The following is a 16,542-nucleotide window of genomic DNA, read 5'->3' as shown; positions in this document are numbered from 1 at the left end:
CGCCGGGCTACCAGGGACGCAAAGGCCAGGATACCGGCCTCTTTCGCCTCCTGCACTCCCGGCTCGTCCGTTACCCCAAATAGTGCCAACCCCCAATTCAGCTTGACCCGGGCGTTCACCACCTTGGACATAGTCCTCGCAAACCCCTCCAAAAACCCCTCCAGTGCCGGGCATGTCCAGAACATGTGGACGTGATTTGCCGGACTCCCAGAGCACCTCCCACACCTGTCCTCCACCCCAAAGAACCTACTCACCTCACCCCTGTCATATGCGCTCTGTGAACAACCTTGAATTGTATTAGGCTAAGCCTGGCGCAAGAGGAGGAAGAATTAACCATACTCAGGGCATCAGCCCACAGACCCTCATCTATCTCCTCCCCAAGCTCCTCCTCCCACTTGCCCTTTAGCTCCTCTACCGAAACCTCCTCCTCTTCTTTCATCTCCTGATAGATCGCCGAAACCTTGCCTTCTCCGACCCATACACCCGAAATCACCCTGTCCTGAATCCTCTGTGCCGGGAGCAACGGGAATTCCCTCACCTGCCGCCTCACAAAACCCTCACTTGCATATACCGGAACGCATTTCCTGGGGGTAACCCAAACTTCTCCTCCAGCGCCCCGAGGCTCGCAAACGTCCCGTCTATAAACAGGTCGCCCATCCTTCCGATCCCTGCCTGATGCCAGCTCCGAAACCCCCCATCCATCCTTCCTGGGACGAAGCCTCTTCTCATCTCCCCTCTGGTTTTTCTGCCAGTTGTCCTCACTCCAAATCCTCGCCGGTGGGAGCAATTTCTTCCCATTTACTCTGTCAAAATCCCTCCTTTCTCTTGGAAAACTGTCACTTCCTGACAAATACTTAATTGCAACATCAAAATTGAAAATCAACTCTCATCTAGAGCGGGCTACACCAATATGGTTTTCACCCAATCTTTACTTGCCAGGTCTTTGACATGTAATGTAGACATAAAGCGATATAAATACAATGGTCCCGTTTCCCGTCTGGATAGAGACGTAACCTTGATAATCCTCGTCTCTCCCGCTCAACAAACGGTGAGGGAAAGCTCGAGATCTTCGTAGGCCTCTTGTCCTGCGTATTGTCCTGACTGATTCAACATATCCCGATCGCAGTTACTGAGCACAAGAAATGAAGTAGATCCTACACAGCACCAGTCTGTACGCCATCTCGCATGCAGCTGATCATCTTAAGCACCAGTGTTCCACCTGCCTATCCTGAGCCCCCTCACTTCATAACGTGCCAATAATGAAAATAACTCGATGGACCACACAACCTGCACATCGGCAGGAAATAAATAAGTGTAAATCTACAAGGAATGTAAAAACAAAAATCAAATAAAAACCTTAAATCATATGAGCTTAGACCAAATTCCACGTGTGCATGTCTGTATTTCTTTCAGTTATCCTCCAAGGGCTATTGACGTTTCCCACTCAGCCAATCTGCAGGTTTCAGCTTTGCCCCTGAAATAGCACGGCAGCAGATACCAACAACGTAACAGAGAAGCGTTTACCATTCTTACCTGGAACAACGGGGATGGACGCGGTGCCCGGCAGCCATGCTGGTGGTCCCTGTACAGTGACAAGAAGAAAAGAGATCATGTTGATAATTTTGCCTATTTGTCCATCATAGCCAAGCTCGTTATTTTGTGTTTTGCCGGACAGCAGACAATCTTCTCCCCCAGCATTACCACTGAATTAATTCAGATTTTAAAAAAACTGATAGGGGTCATCTGGAGGAAGTCACGGGCGGGATTCTCTCAGCCCGGGGCTGGGCTGGAGAATCCCCACGACCGGCGCGAATCGCGCCACGCTGCCCTGACGCCGGCACGCGATTCTCCGCAGAGCGGAGAATCAGCGCCATTGGCGCTGGCATGGTTGGCGCGCCGCCAGTCGGGGCCCACTCTACACGGCCGATTCTCGGCCCGGGATGGGCTGAGCGGCCGTCGTAAAAACACCGGGTCCCGCCGGCGCCGTCCACACCTGCTCTCAACCAGCGGGAACTCGGCGTGGAAGGGTCAGGGGAGCGGCCTGTGGGGAGGGGGGGGAAGTGTCCGACCCGGTGGGGGGGGGGGGGCCTCTGATGTGGCCTGGCCCACGATCGGGGCCCACCGATCGGCAGGCCGGCCTCTCTGGCTGGGGGCCTCGTTTCTCCCGCGCCGGCCCCTGTAGCCCTGCGCCATGTTGCGTCGGGGCCGGCGTGTTGAAGGAGGCCACTGCGCATGCGCGGTTCCCTTGGCGGCCAGTTCGCGCCGGGATCAGCAGCTGGAGTGTGGGGTGGATGAAGGGAGATGTTGCACTACTGTCACTGGACCAGCAACAATCTAGAAGGCCCAGGCTTATGGCACGGGTTCAAATCGCTCCACGGTAGCTGGTAGAATTTATATTCAGTTAATAAAACCTGGAATTGAAGGCAAGTCTCAGTAATGGTGACCACGACAACTATCTTTGATTGTCACAAAAACTCATCTGGTGCACTAATCTCCTTTAGGGAAGGAAATCTGCCATCCTTACCCGGTCTGGCCTACATGTGACTCCAGACCCACAGCAATGTGGTTGGCTCTTAACTGCCCTGAGAAATTGCCCAGTTCATGGGCCACTAAGAATGGGTAACAAATGCTGAATCTGTCATCGATGCACCTCTCACACAGAAACACACAAAATAGGAGCAGAAGTTGACCATTCGGACCCTCGAGCCTGCTCTGCCGTTCAAGGTTCCACATCCCCATTTACCTCCAATCACCTTTGATTCCCTTGCCTAACAAGAACGGACTACCTCCGCCTGAAAAAGATTCAATAACTCCGCCTCCACTGCCTTCTGAGGCAGCGAGATTCAAAGTCCCACCACCCTCGAAAGGGAAACAATTTCTCCTCATTTCTGTCCGAAAAGGGCAACCCCGTAATTTTAGAAGCCACGGTCCCTAGTTCTGGACTCGCCCACAAGAGCAACAATCCTCTCCACGTCCACCTTATATCAAGGCGGTTCAGGATCGTATAGACTTCAATCAACTCCTCACTCTTCTAAACTCCAACGGGAACAACTCCAGTCTGTCCAGCCGTTCCTCATAAAGAATATCTGCTCATTCCAGGCATCAATCCAGTAACCCTCTTCTGAACCACCTCCAATGTACTTAAATAAGCGATTATTATTATCCTTCTTTAAATAAGTAAACTGAAACCTTACAAGGTTTGAGATGTGGAGCTGGATTCTCCGCCGCCCCGCAGCGAAGTCGCGTTTGGCCGTGGGGGCAAAGAATCCACTTTTACTCCCGAATCAGGCCTGTCGCAGGTCCCACGATTGTCCGGTCCCCACCGGCCGAATTCCGACGGCATGGTTCTAACCAAGCCTGGCCGGTCGGGATTCTCGCACGGCAGCTGCGGACTCAGTCCGCGGCCGCCCTGGTTGAGGGGGGAGGGGATCATGTACTGGCGGGGGGGGGGGGGGGGGGGGGCGATCGGGCGAGTTAGATGGGGCCTTCTTTGTCGATCCAGGTCCGCCGGCTGAGTCTGCCATCGCGTTCAGCGCGGCCGCTGGAGGCCACCGCCGTGCACACGCGCAGACTCGGAACCGGAAGTGCGGGGGCCCGTACACACAGCGAAAGCTGCGGGAAGCACACCGGGGCCCGACCAGGTAGGCGAACAGGTCTTAACTTTTTTTTAAGTAAAGTCTGACGTGAAAGGCCAGCGTTTTTACCCCAGCATGGGGACATAGCCCCATTTTTGGAGAATACAACCCCAGGTCTCACCAATACCCTGTATAAGTGAAGCATAACTCCCTTAAGTTTATGTTTAATTCCTCTCATAATAAAGGCTAGCATTCCATTAACCTGAATTACGTGCTGTACCTGCATACTAACCTTCTCAAGCACTGGAACATCACTACCCCTCTGCACCTCAGAATTCTGCACTCGACTCCATTTAAGAAATACTCCGCTTTTTTATTCTTCCTGCCAAAGTGAACAACTTTACATTTTCCCATATTATACTCCATCTGCCACATCTTTGACTACTCACTCAACCTATCTATATCCCTTCAAACCTTCTTCTGTCCTCTTCACAACATACTTTCCTAACCATATTTGTGTCATCTGCAAAATCAGCTACCATGCCCTTCATTCCCTCATCTAGGTCATTGATATAAATTGTAAAACGTTCTGGCTCCTGTACAAACCCCTGCGGAACTCCACTCATCACATTCTGCCAATCAGACAAAGACCCATTTATGTGTACTGTTTCTGCCAGCAGCCAATTTTCTATCCATGCTAACTTGTTATAGAATCATAGAATTTACAGTGCAGAAGGAGGCCATTCAGCCCATTGAATCTGCTCCGGCTCTTGGAAAGAGCACCCTACTTAAGCCCACACCTCCACCCTGTCCCCGTAACCCAGTAACTCCACCTAACCTAAGGACAATTTAGCATGGCCAATCCGCCTAACCTGCACATCTTTGGACTGTGGGAGGAAACCGGAGCACCCGGAGGAAACCCACGCTGACACGGGGAGAACGTGCAGACTCCACACAGCCAGTGATCCAAGCCAGGAATCGAACCTGGGACCCTGGAGCTGTGAAGCAACAGTGCTAACCACTGTGCCGCCCATGGCGGTATCCTCTACACCATGAGCTTTTACTTTCCGCAATAGCCTTTGATGTGGCACTTTATCAAATGTCTTCTGGAAATCCAAGTATAGTACGTCTACAGGCTCCCCTTTATTCACAGCACATGTCACTCTTTCAAAGAACTCCAATGCATTGGTTAAACATGATTTTCCTTTCACAGAAACATGGTGACTCTGCCCGATTACCTTGAGTTTCCCAAGTGCCCAGCTACAATCTACTTAAGATTGATTCTAACAGCACCCCCAGGAGAGATATCAAGCTAACTTGTCTTTTTCTGCCTCCCTGCCTTCTTGAATACAGGGGTTTCTTTTGCTACTTTCCAGTCAGATCGGACCTTTCCGGAATCCAGTAAATTTTGCAACTATTACAATCTGATTTTCCACCTCCTTTAGGATCCTAGGATGATGTCCGTCAGGACCCAGAGATTGGTCAGCCCACAGCTCCATCAATCTGCTCACTATCATTTCCCTCGTAATTGTAATTTCACCAAGTTCCTCTCTCTTTAAATTTGATACTTTCCTTAATTTGCTTAGTTTCCCATGGATGGTGGGTCCTCCCCTTAGAATTTGTCTTTACAGTAGGAATACCACTCATTCTGAGTAGTCTGAAATATCCCCTTAAATGTCTAAGGGGCAGCATGGTGGCACAATGGTTAGCACTGCTGCCTCACAGCGTCAGGGACGCGATTCCAGCCTCGGATCACTGTCTGTGTGGAGTTTGCATATTCTCCCCGTGTCTGTGTGGGTTTCCTCCACGCAGTCCAAAGATGTGCGGGTTAGGTGGGTGGCCATGTGCGATGTACGGGGATCGGATGGGGGAGTGGGCCTAGATAGGATGCTCTTTCAGAGGGTCGGTGCAGACTCGATGGGCCGAATGGCCTCCTTCTGCACGGTAGGGATTCCATATGGTGTTCCAAAGTTGTTTACAGGAGATTTATCGATCAACAAGTGACACAGAGCCACATAAAGAGAGAGAAGTGGAGAGGTTAAGGGACGTAATTGCAGAGCTTAGGGTCCAGGCAGTGAAAACCAATGATTGAGTGGTTAAAACTGGAGATAGAGGACAGAGTTAGAGAAGGCCAATGATTTAGGAGGTTGTAGGGCTGGAGAGTCTTACAAAGGTGGGGGGATAATGAGTGGCAATGGATTTTAAAACACATATACGGGGACTAAAACACTTTTAGAAACTACAGAATCATAGAATCTTTACAACACAGAAGGTGGCCATTTGGCCAATGGAGTCTGCGCCCGCTCTCCGAAAGAACATTCTACCTGGTCTCACTCCTCTGCCTTGTCCCCATCACCTTGCAAATTGGATAGCAGTCCAATTATCTCGATCAAACCTTCCTCCAGCTCCCTCTCAGGGGGCGCGATTCTCCCATGCCGCGCCGTGTGGGAGAGCCGGTGTTCGCGCCATGTATTCCCGTGGCTCCGGTCCGGTACTGGCAGGCGGTTCTCCGAGGAGCGGAGCCGCTGTACGAGGCCGGGCCGCCGATTCTCCGGCCTTGATGGGCCGAGCGGCCGCGCGGAAACGGCAGAGTTCCCGCCGGCGCCGTTCACTCCTGGTAGCTGCCGGCGGGAACTCTGCGCGTAGGGACGGGGGGGGGGGGGGTGCGGCGCGGGGAAAAGCGCTCCTTCACCGGGGGGGGGGCCTCCGATGGGGTCTGGCCCGCGATCGGGGCCCACCAATCGGTGGGCCGGCCTCTCCAGCCCCAGCCCTACTTTATTATGCGCCAGCCCTTGAACCCCTACGTCATGTTGTGTCGGGGCCGGCGCGCTGAGCAAGTCCCCCGCACATGCGCGGGTTAAATTAACCATCTATTAACTGCTCTCTCAATATGCCCTGCCACCTCCAATGCCATTACATCACAATCAATGTATCTATGTATAGATATCCTCATGGCCATTGCTAAAATTTATAAACCTGGGAAAACACCTTTTAAAATGGCTGAATCTATGTCTGCCTTTGACGAGTAAACAAAAGGAGCAACCTCGCAGTATTAAAGAAACTTGCACCACGTTATCCCGGAAGAGACACTAACGATCCTCTTGCAAGCTGCACAGACCAAATTCGAAGAGTGCAATACGAATGCCATCTGCATTTCATAACCCAGGTTAGCCAGCCAGAGTCTACCCATCTGCGAGGACAAAGGACCCCGCAACTTTCCTTTCCATCCTTAATAGTCGAGCCACTTAACCATTTCGGGAACCCAAGCTTAGGGATACGTGTCCCTTGTCAAAGCCAGAGTGGAGAGGTGGGAGTCATGTGACATGGACCTCTGCCTGTGGGGCCAGTAATATTGCCCTGTGGAACCGAAAGCTCAGTCTGCTACTTTACCATCCTACAAACAGCATCATGGATAAGGGGCTGGTCTAAGTTGGATACCTGACCCCCATCTACGCTGTTTCCAATGGGACCTCGGCAGCATCGCCTACAAGACTGATTCACCTCGGTGTGCCTACCTCATCAGGTGAAGTCAGCTCTAATGGAGAAGTGAATTATACAGCATCAGTTTTCACCCTGCCAACTTCTGTGAAGGAACACCTCATTAGATTTTTATTTTCGAATCTGCAACCCATGAGAGACAATAATCGTTTTCTCTTGTAGTCTTTGCCAGATGACCAGATTGTAGTCTTTCCAAGATGATCAGAGGATTGGATAGGGTAGACAATGAGAGCTTCGGGTGGTGATGTCTAGCACGAGGGGACATAGCTTTAAATTGAGGGGAGATAGATATAGGACAAATGTCAGAGGTAGGTTCTTTACTCCGAGAGTAGTAGGGGTGTGGAATGCTCTGCCTGCAACAGTGGTGGACTCGCCAATATTAAGGGCATTTAAATGGTCATTGGATCAACATATGGACGATAAGGGAATAGTGTAGATGGGCTTTAGAGTGGTTTCACAGGTCGGCGCAACATCGAGGGCCGAAGGGCCTGTACTGCGCTGTAATGTTCTAATGTCTAATGTCTTGCTGTGTAATCCTTTTATTTTCTCCATCGATCTTTTACTATATTACTGCATGGAAGGCAATGTGGCAACCCTCCTGCCACAATTTGTGTGTGTGTGTGTGCAAATAAACTAATCCTTCGCGTTCATCCTACCACGAGTTTGCTGAGGTATTGTGAACTGAAAATTGAATCACATCACAATTATGGGGTTGGGAATAAAGTCACTGATTTATAAAGGGGGAAGCAAATCAGAACAGCTTCCTGCTTAGGTACAGGTGGTGAGAGGAGACATCCGGCCTGGATTCTCCAAACATCGGGCTATGTCCTCACACTGGCGTAAAAACGCTGGCGTTTCTCGCCAGACTTTCCATAAAATAATTAACAGTGATTTCCCTACCTGCAGGGGGCTGGCAGGGCTCCTCAAGTGCTTCTCGCAGCTACAGCAGTGGATACGGGCCCCCGCACGTCCGGTTACGAGTCCGCGCATGCGCACGGCGGCGGCCTGTAGCGACCACGCCGAATGCGACGGCGGACTCAGCCGGCGGTCCTGGTCCAACAAAGAAGGTCCCACCGATCTGCCCCACGCCGCTTGATCAAACCCGCACGATCACCGCCCCGGTGTCCCAACCGGCCAGACGTGGTTAGAACCATGCCGTTCAGAATACAGCCGGTCGGGACAGAAGCATCGCTGGGAGGGCCTCGGGCAATGCCCCCCCCCCCCCCAGTCGCGCCGCGTAATCCGCACGCGAGCGATTCTCTGGGGACCGGAGGATCGCGGGAGCGGCGCACGGGCCCGATCCTGTCGTAAAAGTGGATTCTCTGTCCCCCGTGCCAAACACGATTTTGGCGCGGGGCTGCGGAGAATACAACCCCAGGGCTATTCAAATCAACCCCCCTTCCTGTCCGGAACACAAGGGTGAGAATTTTTAAATCGAGGCACGACTGCGACTGGGGTAATGGACTGGGGATAGCGAGACAGAGGTATGTTTGGTCCAAGTTTGGATACAGTTATCATGACTGTTCTTCAGTGTGAGTAGAGTAGAAGATGGGATGGTAGTACAACCAACACGCTACCCATAAAATATGTTTGGCACCAACATTTAAGAACATAAACAGGAGCAAAAGTAGACCAAACGGCCATCGTGGCCACTCTGCCATTCAGTGTGATCATGGCAGCTCCGGGGCTGCACTTTCCCTCCCGCTCCCACCTTTAGAGAAACACCACCTCTTGCCTCTGAGCCTTTGCAGTGATTGTTGTGGGTGGGATAGCGTGTGCGACGGGCTGGTGGCAGCTGCAGGGTTTGCAGGGAGAATAAAGGGCGGCTGTACCTTTAATTTCCACCGGGTGGTGCTGCTGCGAACAGTGAGGGCTTTGGCTGCTTTGCTGTCACCGCCGAGAATGACAACAAGAACAGGTTGCGTTAGTATAGCGTCCAGGATTCTCCGATCCGAGTTCGCCCCGCCACCGGAGAATCCGTGAACGGGCGGAGAATTCCAGCCGGTGTCTTTTGACTCAGCGAAACATCCGAGGGGCCTGTCTTGTTGGCGCTGTGACACACAGGGTGGGATTCTCTAATCCCGCAGCAGAGTGTTCGCGGTGTCATAAACGCAAAGGTTCACGCCGCTCCAGCTGCTGATCCCGGCGCGACCTGGGCACCGCGGGATCAGCACATGCGCGGTCGCGCCGGCGTCAACGCAACATGGCGCAGGACTACGGGGGCCGGCGCGGAGGAAACGAGGCCCCCAGCCACAGAGGACGGGCCGCCGATCGGTGGGCCCCGATCGTGGGCCAGGCCACATCGGAGGACCCCCCCCCCCCCAGCCAGGGTCGGACTCTTCTCCCCCCCCACCCCCACAGGCCTCCCCCGACCCTTCGAGGTCCCGCCGGCTGAGAGCAGGTGCGGACGGCGCCGGCGAGACTCGCCGCTTTCACGATGGCTCCCAAAGAGGAGGGGCGGGATTCTCCGTCCGGTCAGAGAATCGCAGGGGGGGGGGGGGGGGGGGGCGGCGTGAATCCCGCTCCGCCGCCGGCCGCTAAATTCTCCGGCGCCAGTTTTTGGGCGGGGATCCCGCCGCGCACGTCACGGGCCGTTGGCAATTCAGCGCGGCCAATCCACGTACCCGGCACATCTTTGGGTTGTGGGGGCGAAACCCACGCAAACACGGGGAGAATGTGCAAACTCCACGCGGACAGTGACCCAGAGCCGGGATCGAACCTGGGACCTCGGCGCCGTGAGGCCGCAGGGCTAACCCACTGCGCCACCGTGCTGCCTGGGAAATGTGGAACCTTGGGAATGAAAAGTGAAGAAATGAGAATGAGAAAAACAATTCCAGCAGTGCAAAGTAATATTTTCCTTACATAACGACGCCGTTCCTAAATTCTAACTCTGACTAATCCGTATACCTGGAGCCTTGGGTAAGTGAAGTTCATGTCTAGGCAGAGACTACACACCATATTAAACAGGAACTCTGCCCTTCTGGGTTTCTCCTCATTTGGAGGACCTTTAACTGGTCGATGGATTTTGGATATGGGACGTCATTACCCGACCCCCCGCCGGGTCGGAGAATCGCCGGGGGCTGCCGTGAATCTCCGGCACCGGATATTCGGCGGGGGCGGGAATCGGGCCGCGCCGGTTGGCGGGCCCCCCCGCTGGATTCTCCGGCCCGGATGGGCCGAAGTCCCGCCAATAAATTGCCTGTCCCGCCGGCGTAGATTAAACCACCTTTTGAACGGCGGGACAAGGCGGCGTGGGCGGGCTCCGGGGTCCTGGGGGGGGGCGCGGGGCGATCTGGCCCCGGGGGGTGCCCCCACGGTGGCCTGGCCCGCGATCGGGGCCCACCGATCGGCGGGCGGGCCTGTGCCGTGGGGGCACTCTTTTCCTTCCGCCTCCGCCACGGTCTCCACCATGGCGGAGGCGTAAGAGACTCCCTCCACTGCGCATTCGTGGGAAACTGTCAGCGGCCGCTGACTCTCCCGCGCATGCGCCGCCCGGAGATGTCATTTCCGCGCCAGCTGGCGGGGCAACAGAGGCCGTTTCCGCCAGCTGGCGGGGCGGAAATTCCTCCAGCGCTGGCCTAGCCCCTCAATGTTGGGGCTCGGCCCCCAAAGATGCGGAGCATTCCGCACCTTTGGGGCGGCGCGATGCCCATCTGATTAGCGCCGCTTTGGGCGCCAGTCGGCGGACATCGCGCCGTTTCGGGAGAATTTCGCCCATGATTCCTGTTTTAGGATTTAACGCCATGTGGCGTCAACCCCCACCACAGTAGAACCAGAGGACACAGCCTGTTACCTTTTCGTCCCAAATTGAATGTGAGCGAACCCTTAGCAGAGGCTGCAGAATGGATTGCACGCCCCTCGGACAGGTGCGGGAGCCCTGGCATTATTAGCAAGGAAAGGGAAGCATGGGTTCTGGTTAGCTCCGTCCCTGTCTCTTCTCCAGTGGTCGGATGGGATCCGGCACAGTTACATAATCGAGTCCCGAGGGATCCAATGGCACCTGTGCAAGATTCACAGCTGCCTGACTGTCATGTTGCAGCTGTACAAAACTCTGGTGCGGCCGCATTTGGAGTATTGCATGCAATTCTGGTCGCCGCATTATAGGAGGGATGTGGCAGGATTGGAAAGGGTGCAGAGGAGATTTACCAGAATGTTGCCCGGTATGGAGGGAAGATCTTATGAGGAAAGGCTGAGGGACTTGAGGCTGTTTTCGTTAGAGAGAAGAAGGTTAAGAGGTGACTTAATTGAGGCATACAAGATGATCAGAGGATTGGATAGGGTGGACAGTGAGAGCCTTTTTCCTCGGATGGTGATGTCTAGCACGAAGGGACATAGCTTTAAATTGAGGGGAGATAGATATAGGACAGATGTCAGAGGTAGGTTCTTTACTCAGGGAGTAGAAAGGGCATGGAATGACCTGCCTGCAACAGTAGTGGACTCGTCAACACTAAGGGCATTCAAATGGTCATTGGATAGACATATGGACGATAAGGGAATAGTGTAGATGGGCTTTAGAGTGGTTTCACAGGTCGGCGCAACATCGAGGGCCGAAGGGCCTGTACTGCGCTGTAATGTTCTATGGTCTATGTTCAGCCCACACCGCAGAGCAGCTGCGACACACGCCTCTCTCACTGGCGCAGCCAACACGAACCAAAGGACGAACTTGCACTTGCGGAGCACCTTTTCAATGCCCAAAAGCACATCACAGGCACATAAGTCGTCTTTTTTGAAGCGTCGCAAGGCAGGAAAAGCAGCAGCCCACACGTGCACAGCAAGCTCCCATCGAAGGTATGAAGGATAATTTTTTTAAGGTGTTGTTGGAGGGATAGTGTAGATCAGGGTCCCCAGGGAGAACTTGCCGCCTCTTTTTCCTTTTTACGTTCATTGCCTATGGGCACCATTTATTGCCCATCCGTGAGGTAATTTAAGCTTGCTGTCACATGTAGGCCAGACCGCTAAATGACATTGGTGAACCAGATGCGTTTTCACAACAATTGACAATGGTTTCCTGACCATCACTAGTCTTTTAATTCCAGATTTCTATTCCACCATCTAATAATAATAATAATAATAATAATAATAATAATAATAATAATAATAATAATAATCGCTTATTGTCACGAGTAGGCTTCAATGAAGTTACTGTGAAAAGCCCCTCGTCGCCACATTCCGGCGCCTTTGAAAAGTATTGAAAAATACTTTTCACTGTACCTCCGGTACACGTGACAATAAAACCAATCCAATCCAATCCTGTTCGGTGAGGCTGGTACGGGAGGCCAGAGATATCGGAGCATGGGAGGTTGCAGGAGGCTGTAGGGAAAGGGAATGCCGAGCCCTTGGACACATTTAAGCGCTAGGCTAAGAATTTTAAATTTGAGGTGCTGCCGCACCAGGGGTCATTATCAGCAAGCACAGGGTCGCGAGTTTCGAGGACACCCGATTAAATTATGCAGTCCTCCAGCTGTGACCTAACCCACCCTATGACATACAGTTTTATTATAGAACCATAGAAAATTACAGCTCAGAGGAGGCCATTCAGCCAGTCTTGTCCATGCTAGCCCAAGAACTCCCAGGTGCCTTTTCTAATCCCACCACACCTTCCTCACCCAGCCCACAGCCGTGTAGCTCACCGCTTATAAGGAACAGATCCGGGTGCTTGTTAAAAGGGTTTCGGGTCTCGTCCTCCACCACCAGCTCAGGCAGTTGCAGCAGGCAGGTTGGTGAGGATGAGGTCACGTAGGTTTTTCCCTCTTCTTGGTTCCCTCACCACCTGCTGCAGTCCCAGTCTGGCCGCTACGGCCTTTAGGACCCAGCCAGCTCGGTCTGCGGTGGGACTACCGAAGCCATTTGTGGTGATGGATGTCGAAGCCCCCCCCCCCCCGGAGTACATTCCGCGCCCTCGCCTCCCTCAATACTTCCTTCATTGGCATTCAACATGGAGGAGCACTGATTCATCAGGCGAGGGTGGACGCTCCGTGGGTAATCAGCAGGAGGTTTCCTTGCCCATGTTTAACCTGAAGCCATGAGACTTCATCGATCCAGTGTCGATGTACAGGGCTCCCAGGGCAATTCCCTCCCGACTGTACATTACTGTGCCATCACTTTATCTGTAAGGTGTGAGTCCATGAGTATTACAATGTCAGGCTGTGGCTTGACTAGTCTGTGGGACAGCTCTCCCTGTTTTGGCACAAACCCCTAGATGTTGGGAAGGGGGACTGCAGGGCTGGGTTTGCTGTTTTTTCCGGTGCCTGGGTCGATATCAGGTCCGTCTGGTTTCATTCCTTTTTATTGGCTTTTTAGTGGTTGATCCAGTGTCTTGCTCGGCCATTTCAGGGGGCAAGAGTCAACCTCCTTACTATGGGTCTGGAGTCACATGTAGGCCAGACCAGGTAAGGACGGCAGATTTCCTTCCCTAAAGGACATCAGTGAACCAGATGGGTTTTTACGACAATAGGCAATGGTTTGATGGTCATGATTGACAATAGCACTCTGCGACTTGCATTCATGTAGCACCTTTCGAACAGATATACCCCTTTGGATACTGTCGGGGGGGATAGCCTATCAGGGGAAAACAGCAGCAGCCAGAGCAGTGGCACCACGGCTGGCTCTGATGTTCAGAAGGGAGGGTCAAAGCGCAGAAGAGTAATAGTAATAGGGGACTCTATAGTCAGGGGCACAGATAGGCGCTTCTGTGGACGTGAAAGAGACTCCAGGATGGTATGTTGCCTCCCTGGTGCCAGGGTCCAGGATGTCTCCGAACGGGTAGAGGGAATCCTGAAGGGGGAGGGCAAACAGGCAGAGGTCGTTGTACATATTGGTACTAACGACATAAGCAGGAAGGGGCATGAGGTCCTGCAGCAGGAGTTCAGGGAGCTAGGCAGAAAGTTAAAAGACAGGACCTCGAGGGTTGTGATCTCGGGATTACTCCCTGTGCCACGTGCCAGTGAGGCTAGAAATAGGAAGATAGAGCAGACAAACACGTGGCTAAACAGCTGGTGTAGGAGGGAGGGTTTCCGTTATCTGGACCACTGGGAGCTCTTCCGGGGCAGGTGTGACCTGTATAAGATGGACGGGTTGCATCTAAACCGGAGAGGCATAAATATCCTGGCCGCGAGGTTTGCTAGTGTCACACGGGAGGGTTTAAACTAGTATGGCAGGGGGGTGGGCACGGGAGCAATAGGTCAGAAGGTGAGAGCATTGAGGGAGAACTAGGGAATAGGGACAGTGTGGCTCTGAGGCAGAGCAGACGGGGAGAAGTTGCTGAACACAGCGGGTCTGGTGGCCTGAAGTGCATATGTTTTAATGCAAGGAGCATTACGGGTAAGGCAGATGAACTTAGAGCTTGGATTACTACTTGGAACTATGATGTTGTTGCCATTACAGAGACCTGGTTGAGGGAAGGGCAGGATTGGCAGCTAAACGTTCCAGGATTTAGATGTTTCAGGCGGGATAGAGGGGGATGTAAAAGGGGAGGCGGAGTTGCGCTACTTGTTCGGGAGAATATCACAGCTATACTGCGAGAGGACACCTCAGAGGGCAGTGAGGCTATATGGGTAGAGATCAGGAATAAGAAGGGTGCAGTCACAATGTTGGGGGTATACTACAGGCCTCCCAACAGCCAGCGGGAGATAGAGGAGCAGATAGGTAGACAGATTTTGGAAAAGAGTAAAAACAACAGGGTTGTGGTGATGGGAGACTTCAACTTCCCCAATATTGACTGGGACTCACTTAGTGCCAGGGGCTTAGACGGGGCGGAGTTTGTAAGGAGCATCCAGGAGGGCTTCTTAAAACAATATGTAAACAGTCCAACTAGGGAAGGGGCGGTACTGGACCTGGTATTGGGGAATGAGCCCGGCCAGGTGGTAGATGTTTCAGTAGGGGAGCATTTCGGTAACAGTGACCACAATTCAGTAAGTTTTAAAGTACTGGTGGACAAGGATAAGAGTGGTCCGAGGATGAATGTGCTAAATTGGGGGAAGGCTAATTATAACAATATTAGGCGGGAACTGAAGAACATAGATTGGGGGCGGATGTTTGAGGGCAAATCAACATCTGACATGTGGGAGGCTTTCAAGTGTCAGTTGAAAGGAATACAGGACAGGCATGTTCCTGTGAGGAAGAAAGATAAATACGGCAATTTTCGGGAACCTTGGATGACGAGTGATATTGTAGGCCTCGTCAAAAAGAAAAAGGAGGCATTTGTCAGGGCTAAAAGGCTGGGAACAGACGAAGCCTGTGTGGCATATAAGGAAAGTAGGAAGGAACTTAAGCAAGGAGTCAGGAGGGCTAGAAGGGGTCATGAAAAGTCATTGGCAAATAGGGTTAAGGAAAATCCCAAGGCTTTTTACACGTACATAAAAAGCAAGAGGGTAGCCAGGGAAAGGGTTGGCCCACTGAAGGATAGGCAAGGGAATCTATGTGTGGAGCCAGAGGAAATGGGCGAGGTACTAAATGAATACTTTGCATCAGTATTCACCAAAGAGAAGGAATTGGTAGATGTTGAGTCTGGAGAAGGGGGTGTAGATAGCCTGGGTCACATTGTGATCCAAAAAGACGAGGTGTTGGGTGTCTTAAAAAATATTAAGGTAGATAAGTCCCCAGGGCCTGATGGGATCTACCCCAGAATACTGAAGGAGGCTGGAGAGGAAATTGCTGAGGCCTTGACAGAAATCTTTGGATCCTCGCTGTCTTCAGGGGATGTCCCGGAGGACTGGAGAATAGCCAATGTTGTTCCTCTGTTTAAGAAGGGTAGCAAGGATAATCCCGGGAACTACAGGCCGGTGAGCCTTACTTCAGTGGTAGGGAAATTACTGGAGAGAATTCTTCGAGACAGGATCTACTCCCATTTGGAAGCAAATGGACGTATTAGTGAGAGGCAGCACGGTTTTGTGAAGGGGAGGTCGTGTCTCACTAACTTGATAGAGTTTTTCGAGGAGGTCACTAAGATGATTGATGCAGGTAGGGCAGTAGATGTTGTCTATATGGACTTCAGTAAGGCCTTTGACAAGGTCCCTCATGGTAGACTAGTACAAAAGGTGAAGTCACACGGGATCAGGGGTGAACTGGCAAGGTGGATACAGAACTGGCTAGGCCATAGAAGGCAGAGGGTAGCAATGGAGGGATGCTTTTCTAATTGGAGGGCTGTGACCAGTGGTGTTCCACAGGGATCAGTGTTGGGACCTTTGCTGTTTGTAGTATATATAAATGATTTGGAGGAAAATGTAACTGGTCTGATTAGTAAGTTTGCAGATGACACAAAGGTTGGTGGAATTGCGGATAGCGATGAGGATTGTCAGAGGATACAGCAGGATTTAGATTGTCTGGAGACTTGGGCGGAGAGATGGCAGATGGAGTTTAATCCGGACAAATGTGAGGTAATGCATTTTGGAAGGGCTAATGCAGGTAGGGAATATACAGTGAATGGTAGAACCCTCAAGAGTATTGAAAGTCAAAGAGATCTAGGAGTACA

General features: G+C 52.3%; 1 protein-coding gene across 3 annotated transcripts in view; it reads right to left on the bottom strand.

Moving 5' to 3' along the window:
* Window positions 1-16,542, bottom strand: part of dok7b (docking protein 7b) — a 149,850-nt gene that overhangs the window by 71,969 nt on the left and 61,339 nt on the right. For all 3 annotated transcript variants that reach the window (XM_072515720.1, XM_072515721.1, XM_072515722.1), the window contains exon 8: window positions 1,534-1,582. In XM_072515720.1, coding sequence (XP_072371821.1) covers window positions 1,534-1,582 — 49 coding nt within the window. The remainder of the gene's footprint in view (window positions 1-1,533; window positions 1,583-16,542) is intronic.

This window comes from Scyliorhinus torazame, chromosome 9, assembly GCF_047496885.1.
Source record: "Scyliorhinus torazame isolate Kashiwa2021f chromosome 9, sScyTor2.1, whole genome shotgun sequence".
Lineage (NCBI taxonomy): Eukaryota > Metazoa > Chordata > Chondrichthyes > Carcharhiniformes > Scyliorhinidae > Scyliorhinus > Scyliorhinus torazame.
Note: the sequence above shows the minus strand (reverse complement) of the source record. Positions and strands in the feature narration are given on the sequence as shown.